The sequence below is a fragment of the Salvelinus namaycush genome, chromosome 23 (assembly GCF_016432855.1).
Source record: "Salvelinus namaycush isolate Seneca chromosome 23, SaNama_1.0, whole genome shotgun sequence".
In the NCBI taxonomy this organism is placed as follows: Eukaryota; Metazoa; Chordata; class Actinopteri; order Salmoniformes; family Salmonidae; genus Salvelinus; species Salvelinus namaycush.
The window spans coordinates 3,760,239-3,771,650 of NC_052329.1; the positions used below are offsets into that span (position 1 = coordinate 3,760,239).

Sequence of the window (11,412 nt, forward strand, 5' to 3'; positions counted from 1 at the left end):
TCCCATAAAAACTTGTGAGCAAGGTGTGTGAACATCTGTTTTCTAATAAGGTTTGGTGATTAGGGTGTACACTGAGAGATTACATCTGGAGGTCAAGGTGTAAGGGAAACATGCAGGGTTGAGAGGGAAGCACAACTATACACACAAAGGACTTGAATCTGACACCTTCATCCACCTGTATACTGTGTGCTGGCATTAGCAGTCCTAAAACACACACAACCTGTATTCATTATGACTCACTAGGAAAATGTGTATAACAACATTGGTCAAACTTAAATATGCAGGAGTTTAAATATGTAATACAGGGTATTTGTTATAAAACAGTTGTGTTGTGTATTTTGGCAGTAGCACAGCCAAAACACAGCCCTTATGACCTCATCCTTCTCTGATTTGCTTAGAAGAAAGCGTCACAGTCTCCAGCATGTATAAACCCAGACATTTTAGGGGGTGGGGGTCAGGTCTTCCCTGATTCAGTTAGGAGGCCTCTTACAGAGTGTGTGAGAGAGTGTGATGCAGCTGCTGTGGGTGGTAGTGATGGGGGTGTTAGGAGCCTTTTGGGCAGAGGGAGAGGAGGCTCTCTGTCGGATACTGGGGAGCCCAGAGTTCCCTATGCTGTCCAAGGAAGGAGACGTGACTATCGGAGGAGCCTTCTCCATCCACACCAAAATCTCAGAGCCCCGGCTCTCCTTCACAGACACACCACCTCCTCTCACCTGCTCCAGGTAAGCTCTCCTTCACAGACACACCACCTCCTCTCACCTGCTCCAGGTAAGCTCTTTCACAGTCACCCAGTCTCTGTGATGGATTTGTGTGTCATTGACTTGACCATTTTTTTTTTGACGAATAGAAAAGAAGATTGGAATCTTAAGATTCAAAGAAGAACTAAACCTGACAATGAAATCAGACCATGGTCATTTCTGCAGTTTCACATCTTCAACCAGACGAACCTAATGCAATGCTATTTTTTCCCATTTTGTTTCCGCAGCATGAACCTCATAGATTTTCATTTGGCTCAGACCATGATCTTCGCCATCGAAGAGATCAATAACAGCAGTTCTCTGCTCCCCAACATCTCTATTGGCTACAGGATATATGATAGTTGTGGCTCGACTCTGTCCTCCATGCGTGCGGTTATGGCTCTGATGAACGGTCAGGAGAGGACGGTGGGAAAGACCTGCTCTGGCCAATCAGCAGTCCACGCCATCATCGGTGCCTCTGATTCTTCCTCCACTATTGTGATGTCACGATCCACAGGAGCTTTTCAAATACCAGTGGTAATGAAGTCACACATAAAGTTGAACAATACTGGCTGATGAAAAATGATTACTATTGTCTTATTCCTCCTGTTCTATCTAGATCAGTCACTTCGCCACCTGTGCGTGTCTGAGTAACAGAAAGGAGTTCCCCTCCTTCTTCAGAACCATCCCCAGTGACTTCTACCAGAGTAGAGCCCTGGCCCAACTGGTCAAATACTTTGGCTGGACCTGGGTGGGGGCTGTTAGAAGTGACAATGCCTACGGCAACAACGGCATGGCGACCTTCGTGGAGGCTGCCGGTCTGGAGGGTGTGTGTATAGAGTACTCTGAGGCTATCTTATGGAACAACCCCAGGGAGCAGATAGCCAGAGTGGTTGAGGTGATCAGCAGGGCCAGCTCCAAGGTTGTGGTGGCCTTTCTGTCCCAGTGGGAGATGGATGTTCTGCTGGAAGAGGCACTGGCCCAGAACCTGACCGGGCTGCAGTGGGTGGGCAGTGAGTCCTGGATAACTATTGATCGCCTGGCCACTAGGAGGAGCTCTGCTGTCCTCAGCGGCACTCTGGGATTCACCATCAGTAAGTCTAAGATCCCAGGCCTCAGAGAGTTCCTGCTCCGGGTCGGTCCAGCCCAGGATCCAAACAACAACCTGCTCAGAGAGTTCTGGGAGATCACATTCAGTTGCAGGTTTTCCCCTCAGCAGGAGAAAGATGGTGGGCCTAGGCAGAGTCAATGCTCTGGGTCTGAGAGCCTGGAGGAAATCAGTAACCCCTTTACTGACACTTCCGCGCTGAGGTTCTCTAATAATGTGTATAAGGCAGTGTATGCTGTGGCCCACTCCATACATGACCTGCTGATCTGCAGGCACTGTGAAGGCCAAGGTGGGAATAGGAACTGTGCACACAGAGACAGCATTGAGCCAGGACAGGTGACCAAAAGTAAATTTTGTTAAAACTGATTTGATTATTGACTGACAGGTTTTATGAAAATGCCAAATATTTACAATCAGACAATGTTATTTCTAAAGTACTTTAATTCTACAGTATTAGATAAAAGGTGCTATGTAGAACCTAAAGGGTTCTTCAGCTGTCCTCATAGGAGAACCCTTTGAGGAACCCTTTTTGGTTGCAAGTAGAACCATTTTGGGTTCCATATAAAACCTTTTCCATAGAGGGTTCTACATGGAACCCAAAGGGTTCTACCTGGAGCCAAAAATGATTCTACCTTGAACCAAAAAGCGTTCTCCTATGGGGACAGTGTTGTGTATGTATTTTACACTATAAGTACATGTTGATTATTTTAACTCTTGCAGGTGTTGAGATACCTGCGAGACGTAAACTTCACCATGAAGTCTGGGGAGAGAGTTTATTTTGATGAGAACGGAGACCCCACAGCCATCTATGAGCTGGTGAACTGGCAGAGAGACCAGGCAGGAGAGACTGTGTTTGTCACCGTGGGGAATTACAATGCTTCTCTCCCTAAAGGAAACCAGTTTGCCATGAATGGGATACAGATAGTATGGGCTGGCAATCCCTTAAAGGTACACAGTTACACAGAAAACACATGGTAGCAAGTACAGGTACTTTAAAAAAAATACAGATAATTACATTAAATATATTTTAATTGATGGGAGAAATCTGTTGACACAAACTGTAAGAATGAATTGAATGATTGTGTAACCAATGGGTTTAATAATGTGAGTGAAGGATTAAAGAGAGAGAGAGACAGGGAGAGGGAGTGAGCAGGTGTTGTATTGTGTTTCAGAGGCCTCGGTCTGTGTGTAGTGACAGCTGCCTCCCAGGGTTCCGCCAAGCAGAGATCAAAGGAATGCCAGTCTGCTGTTTTTCCTGTATTCCCTGTGCTGCTGGAGAGATCAGCAACCTAACAGGTGAGACAACTGATACCACCGCCAGCCCTATACTCTTAGAAAAAAGGGTTCCAAAAGGGTTCTTCGGGTGTCCCCATAGGATAACCCTTTTTGGATCCAGGTAGAACCCTTTTTGGTTCCAGGTAGAACTATTTTGTGTTCCATGTAGAACCCTCTATGGAAAATGTTTTATATGGAACCCAAAATGGTTCTACCTGGAACCAAAAAGGGTTCTTGAAAGGGTTCTCCTATGGGGACCGCCGAAGAATCCCTTTAGGATCTAGGTAGCATGTTTTTTCTAAGAGTGTAGCCTTCTGGGAGCCCTAAGCAACATTTATCTTTGTTCTGGGGAACACTAGCGGCCTCTGATGTCGCTCTGACTGATACTAACCAAATCCACTGACCAAAAACATACATCAAATGTAGAATGTGTTAACTTCTAGAATATAATACACGACTTGACTATAGATCAGGGTTCTGACATTAGTGTTTTCCTTGTAGATTCAGCTAAATGCACACAGTGTTCCCTGGAATACTGGTCCAACGGAGACAAGAGTCGCTGTGTCCCAAAGGTGGTGGAATTTCTCTCATTTGACGAAACCATGGGAATCCTTCTGGCTGCAATCTCATTGGTCGGAGCGTGTTTAACCATAGTGGTGTCATTGGTCTTTTTTTGCTTCCGAGAGACTCCGATCGTCAAGGCCAGCAACTCTGAGCTGAGCTTCCTACTGCTCTTCTCCTTGACTCTGTGTTTTATGTGTTCTCTTACTTTCATTGGCCGGCCCTCTGAGTGGTCCTGTATGCTGCGCCACACAGCGTTTGGGATAACCTTTGCTCTGTGTATGTCCTGCGTCCTGGCGAAGACCATAGCGGTGGTGATAGCTTTCCAGGCCACAATGCCAGGTAATACAGTTCCCCAGTGCTCTATTCCTCTCCAGAGAATCAGTGTGTTCAGCTGTACCCTCCTACAGGTGGTTATATGTGTTCTCTGGTTAGCTCTCGCCCCTTCAGTCCCAGTCAAAAACACAGCCCACGCCACTGAAAAGGTCATTCTAGAGTGTGATGTGGGTTCAGCTATTGGTTTCTGGGCTGTGTTGGGGTATATAGGACTCCTGGCTCTCTTGTGCTTTGTGCTGGCTTTTCTGGCTCGAAAGCTGCCTGATAACTTCAGTGAGGCAAAATTCATCACCTTCAGCATGCTCATATTCTGTGCAGTCTGGATCACCTTTATCCCAGCTTATGTCAGCTCTCCTGGGAAGTTCACTGTAGCTGTGGAGATATTTGCCATTTTGGCCTCCAGTTTTGGGTTGCTTTTCTGTATATTTGGTCCAAAGTGTTATATCATATTACTTAAACCAGAGAAAAATACAAAAAAACACATATTGGGGAAAAGTCATGCAAAATCTCAATAATGTAATTTACGGAAGGGGGACTTGGAGGAAAAAGGTTTCAATTTAATTCAGGGGGAGGTTTTAGTATTTTTTTTATCTAGTCCAGAAGAGGGTCATGTAATTTGTAATTGTTGACATTTCAATATTTTTAATTGTTTTAGAATGAGTTGCTTATTAGGCTATATCTCCATGTGTGCCCGATGCCTAATCCTCATCTCTGATTATCCACACTGCGCGCAACATCAAGTGCATCTATTGGCTGTTTAGTGTGGTCTCAATCAAATGATCCACACCGTAGGCTATAGTCCTAGGCTATACAAAGTGCATGCTCGGAGAAGCACAGTTATTTATTTTTATATAGAAGCACCGTGGCTAGGAAAAACTCCCTAGAAAGGCCAGAACCAAGTCAACCTAGAGAGGAACCAGGCTCTGAGGGGTGGACAGTCCTCTTCTGGCTGTGCCGGATTGAGATTATAAGAGTATATGGCCATATAGGCCAGATGGTTCTTCAAGATGTTCAAATGTTCATAGATGACCAGCAGGTCAAATAATAATCAGTGTTTGTAGAGGGTGAAACAGTCAGCACCTCAGGAGTAAATGTCAGATTGCTTTTCATAGCCGAGCTTTCAGAGGTTGAGACAGCAGGTGCGGTAGAGAAAGAGAGAGAGAGAGAGAGAGAGAGAGAGAGAGAGAGAGAGAGAGAGAGAGAGAGAGAGAGAGAGTCCAAAACAGCAGGTCCGGGACAAGGTAGAACGTCCGGTGAACAGGTCAGGGTTCCATAGCCGCAGGCAGAACAGTTGAAACTGGAGCAGCAGCACGACCAGGTGGACTAGGAACAGCCAGGAGTCATCAGGTCATCAGGTAGTCCTGAGGCATGGTCCAAGGGCTCAGGTCCTCCGGGAGGGGAGAGATAGAGAGATGGGAAAATTAGACACCAGATAAGACAGGAGAATTTCACCAGATAGGACAGACTGAACCTAGCCTCCCAGCACATAGACTATTGCAGCATAGATATTGGAAGCTGAGACAGGCCGGGTGAGTGAAACACTGTGGCCCTGTCCTACGATACCCCCGGACAGGGCCAACCAAGCAGAATGTAACCTCACCTGTTTGCCAAAGCACAGCCCCTTCACCACGAGAGGGATAATCTCCTATAGCATCACACCCATCATTAACGGTAACATAGAAAGAGGTCCAGATGGAGTGCTGTCAGGACCCTAACATGTGAGACACCGCAGCTGGAAGAACTCCTGGTGATCACTCCACTAACAGTCACAGCTAAGGCTGGGGAGCCTGTGTGCAGACCTTATGGAACAATATAACTGTCACAGTTCTCAAAGGAGGGAGACATCAACTTAGGAGACATTTTCTCCTTTCACCAAAACCCAGTAGAGAGAATAAAGTAGACGTCGCGCATCAAACATCTGATTTATGACCCTATGTCCGGACGACGCGTACATGCCCAAAAATGGGCATCCGGTCAAGACATCCTGGCGGGAAGGTGTCACGTGGTTATGCCAATATAAGTGCATCCTGTTCTTGTTATCACGTGTTAGAGTGTGTGTGTTATTTTATGGCTATATTGCATCTATTCCTTTGAAGTTGTCATGATGATTGATGTGTAGAGACCTCGTTGAACTGGGGGGGTATGTGTTTGAACATTTCAAAGAGGATGGCCCCACACCCACCCTATTTTATTGCCCTTAGGGTTGTTGTCTATGAAGCAGGAATGTCCGGGGGGGATTGTGTTGGCGGCAGACGCATTAAAAATAAGGCCCAGAACAACACATACAACACATAAGGCCCAGAACACTAAACAAGATTTTTTTAATAAAACCCAGAACATTAAACAGAAAATTATGTCTCCTAGGCCAATTCTCGGGGTACGAACCCAATGATAAAAGCATCGAGGACATTTTGTATGATGCCCCTGAATGTTTTAAAAGAGTTTTGGATATGAGTGATGGACATATGGCTTAAATATTACAACCTGAGGATTCAACTGTGATTTTCACAGACAGCGGTACCAAACCCCTTTATCATGCAAAACCCGGGAGTTTTTGTCCTGCGCTGCGTATGAGAGAATGGCTTAAGATAAGGCTAGCGCTCTGTCAAATTGAACAGGCCCTGAGTGGTACAACCCTGCCAGGCTATGCATTGGAAGAGCTTGTGTGCGGGCGCAGTGATTTGAAAGCCATAAGGATCTCTTCAATGGTGTATAGCCCCGACTCCAAAGTGACAATTTTAGCATGTGAACAATTTGATAGTACAAATGCGACCAAGTCTGTCAGCTCATATGTGTTTTCCAAAGCCTGCAAGGATGTACACTTTTTAATGCCAGTGTTTAGCTTTAAATGGATTGATTACCTTATATTCATAACCCTGATGAATAAGCTAGACAGTCTTTTTCAAAATCGTGAACAATTACGTCGCTGGCTGCTTCTATCCTTAAGCCATACCCCGGGTCTACATGCAAAACTTACGGAGCCTTGACGGAGCGTGTGTGGGATATCCTGCGAGCAAGAGAGTCTGTCTTAACGATGGTGAATTGGAGACGGATGGATGTATAAACATATAGCCGGGCCCTTTATCTGTAATAAAGGAATAGTAAACATTTTTAAATAATTATAGCATGTTTTAAAAGGTCTGTTTAAAAGGGTATTAATGCTTTATCTCACCCCTTAATGAACGGGAATCTCTCGTTTTCGCCCCGGTCTGTCGCGGAGAAATGCAATGACTTAAAAAGAAATAATGTCTTATTTTATACGAATACAGACTTTCCTACAACAGCATGTTATAAACATTTAAAGGTTATTAAAAGTTTAGTACTGTGTCTGGTAATGATGTATAACTGTTGTACATCCAATGTTTATACATAAAACATACGTGCATGTTTCAATATTGCGCAGTAAAATTGTTTAACTAATTATAACATGTTTTAAAAAGGTCTGTACTAAATATTATGAATTAAATAAATGGTTTTAAAGCGGTATCTCACCTTTAACGAAGGGGCTCTGTGTAACGATCATCCTGGGAAGAAGGTGACCAAAACGCAGCTTGGTAAGTGTTCATATTATAATTTAATTCAAAACTGAACACTAAACAAAATACCAACGAGGAAGAACGAAAATGAAACAGTTCTGTTAGGAGAAGACACACAAAACAGAAAACAACTACCCACAAACACAGGTGGGAACAAGCTACCTAAGTATGGTTCTCAATCAGAGACAACGATAGACAGCTGCCTCTGATTGAGAACCACACCCGGCCAAACACATAGAAAAGGACAACATAGAACAAAACATAGAATGCCCACCCCAACTCACGCCCTGACCAAACCAAAATAGAGACATAAAAAGGAACTAAGGTCTGGGCGTGACAGTACCCCCACCCCCCCCCAAAGGTGCGGACTCCGGCCTCAAAACATGAAACTATAGGGGACGGTCTGGGTGGGCATTTCACCGCGGTGGCGGCTCTGGTGCGGGACGTAGACCCCGCTCCACCTCTGGTTTGGCCCACTTAGGTGGCGCCTCTAGAGCGGGGACCCTATCCGCTGACCCCGGACTAGGGACCCTTGCAGTGGGCCCCGGACAGGAGGGCGACTCTGGCAGCTCCAGACAGGAGGGCGACTCTGGCAGCTCCGGACAGGATTTTTAATAAATCGAAACTCACTGATCAAAACAACAAACAACCAAACGAAACGTGAAGCTACTGATGTGCACTAAGGCAACAATACACAGACTAAGAATAAAATCCATAACAATATTTATACATTAAAAACAAAAAGTGTGCACCCTATATTAAAAGCTATTTTTGTGTTTACAGCTGACAGACCGCAAAGAAGAATCCCGCCGGCAATATGGACTCCGAACGACTACAGCGGAGACGATGACATAGATGCTATTCTCCAGTTATGGACGAACGTGTTTTCAAACAAACTGAGAACCGAGGCTATAACCGTCACATCAACTCCCCCGGGAACCTCCACCCACACGCTCCATATTCCAGACCCAAACAAGCAACGCACAACTTATGCGCAAGTACATTGCGCAGATTCACCCAAGCCCGAAAAGTGTTACTGGGCCGGAAACGTACTGCTTTAACTTCTTATGGCTGCAGGGGGCGTTACTGAGTAGCCAGCTAAATCGTGCCCATTTCAAACGGCCTCGTACTCAATTCTTGCTCGTACAATATGCATATTATTGTTATTATTGGATAGAAAACACTCTATAGTTTCTATAGCCGTTTGAATTATGTCTCTGAGTGAAACAGAACTCATTCTACAGCACTTTTCCTCCCAGTGTGTCAGATTTCAGACATCTTGGCCTCTGGTTCCAGATCAGTTTTAAAAGTCTCTGTAAATCCTATGAGGATACAAACACTGCCCACGCCTTCCTCTAGATGTCAGTAAGTGGTGACAATTTGAATGGAGTCGATTGCGCAATCAGTGCCTCTATAAATGACCAAATACCGGAAGTAGCGTTCTTTTGGACCCTGCGCTCAACGCAAGAAGGACGTCGGACTTGGCTTTTTCCAAGCCTTTGTTTAGCCAGTAATATAGCGCCGGTCATGTTTTTACCCGTTATAGGTGTTAAAAACATCATACGTTAGTTAATTTAAACCGTTTTATAGCAATTTATATCCGTTTAGTGCGATTTTGAGGAAGTTCTATGTGATGCTCTTTGAAGCTTTGGGCACGTTTCGGGGTCCCGGTCGAACGTTAGTGGGCATTTCGACGAACAGAGGACATCTTTCGACCAAAAGAAGATTAGACCCAAGAAAGGATACATTGCCCAAGATACTGATGGAAGATCACCTCATAGTAAGAAATATTTAAGATGATAAATCGTTGTTCTGTAGAAAAATGTTAAACGCACGTTCCGCCATCTTGTTTGCTATAGCTTCGCTTGGCGAACCCTGTATTGCACAGTAAGGATAATTTTAGAAATGTAAATCAGCGATTGCATAAAGAACTAATTTGTCTTTCGATTCCTGTCAACCCTGTATTTTTTAGTCAAGTATATGATTAGCTATTGATTAAACTAGATCACTCTGAAAGATGGCGACCGACATTTTCAGGCATGTTTTGCTACTATTTTCATTGTATAACCACGTTTTTTTATGGCTAAATATGCACATTTTCGAACAAACTCTATATGTATGTTGTAATATGATGTTACAGGAGTGTCATCGGAAGAATTCTGAGAAGGTTAGTGAAAAAATTAATATATTTTGGCGATGATTACGTTATCGCTCTCTTTGGCTTGAATCGATGCTCTGGTAACGTTTGCACATGTGGTATGCTAATATAACGATTTATTGTGTTTTCGCTGTAAAACACTTAGAACATCTGAAATATTATCTGAATTCACAAGATCTGTGTCTTTCCATTGCTATGTGCTGTGTATTTTTAAGAAATGTTTTATGATGAGTAAATTGGTAATACACGTTGCTCTGTGTATTTATTCTAGTCGATTTGTGATGGTGGGTGCAATTGTAAACTATGATTTATACCTGAAATATGCACATTTTTCGAACAAAACCTATCTTATACAATAAATATGTTATCAGACTGTCATCTGATGAGGTTTTTTCTTGGTTAGTGGCTATCAATATCTTAGTTTAGCCGAATTGGTGATAGCTACTGGTGTTGAGAAAAAATGGTGGACAAAGAAAAGTGGTGTCTTTTGCTAACATGGTTAGCTAATAGATTTACATATTTTGTCTTCCCTGTAAAACATTTTAAAAATCTGAAATGGTGGCTTTATTCACAAGATCTGTATCTTTCATTTGGTGTCTTGGACTTGTGATTTAATGATATTTAGATGCTACTATTTAATTGTGACGCTATGCTAGCGATGCTAATCAGTGTGGGGGGGGTGGGGGGTGTGTACCGATGTCGGGACAGCCCGCCTAACAGGTTAAGAAACGGCGCTACATGGACACGGTATGAAGCCATTATATATATATATATATTATTAGTTATACATATTTTATTATTATTTATAAATTTTATGATTGAATATGTTTAAACAATAACAAATAATGTTTTTTCAGACTCCAACGAGACATGCCCAGCAGAATCTGGAATGCTTGGTGAAAAAAGTCTAGAGCCCCCGGTTTCCGCGATTCGTCAGAACAGCCCTCATCAAAAAAGCCGAGGTAATTTAATCATGTATTGTTAATATATAGTATTATACCTGAAATGTATCTGACATTTTTTATCTAATATATTTATGTTTAAAAGGCTAACCCCCCCCCCCTTTTTTCAATTTCCGCCTGAAGACATACCCAAATCTAACTGCCTGTAGCTCAGGCCCAGAAGCAAGGATATGCATATTCTTGCTATCATTTGAAAGAAAACAATCTGAAGTTTGTGTAAATGTGTATTGAATGTAGGAGAATATAACACAATAGATCTGGTTTAGATAATACAATGAATAAACCATACGTTTTTTATTTTTATTGTTGCATCATCATGTTTAAAATGAACAAGAAAAAACAAACATTCAGATAGGATGATGGGGACAATTTCAGTGAAAAACATAAGAGGGCAACAGTACTTGTGCAAAGTTTCAGAATGATCACTCCCGGAATGAGTGTGCTACATAACATTTATCATGAAGTCACCCAGGTGTCCCACACAAGTAGCCCAAATGTACCCAAGTGGTCAAATTGGTGAAGTTATACATTTTGAAACAAATAACTATATACAAAATACCAAAATGGTATTCTAACACATCCCCCCCAAAAAATGGTTGAAAAAATGAAAAAAAAATATATATACATTTACAAAATAACAAGGGTAACTCTTTACACACTTTCAATATTTGGAAGACCCTCAGTCCTCTACACAATATTGTGCTGCTGATGCCAGGTGCCATAGCAGTCTCTTTCTGCT

General features: G+C 43.1%; 1 protein-coding gene across 1 annotated transcript; it reads left to right on the forward strand.

Moving 5' to 3' along the window:
• Nucleotides 1-564: 564 nt before the first annotated feature.
• LOC120018713 (extracellular calcium-sensing receptor-like) lies at nucleotides 565-4,532 on the forward strand. The gene is made up of 6 exons (XM_038961914.1): nucleotides 565-722; nucleotides 986-1,274; nucleotides 1,357-2,181; nucleotides 2,566-2,793; nucleotides 3,018-3,141; nucleotides 3,622-4,532. Exons 1-6 carry the CDS (start codon nucleotides 610-612, stop codon nucleotides 4,530-4,532), a joined length of 2,490 nt encoding a protein of 829 aa, XP_038817842.1. The 5' UTR covers nucleotides 565-609.
• The last annotated feature ends 6,880 nt before the right edge of the window (nucleotides 4,533-11,412 follow it).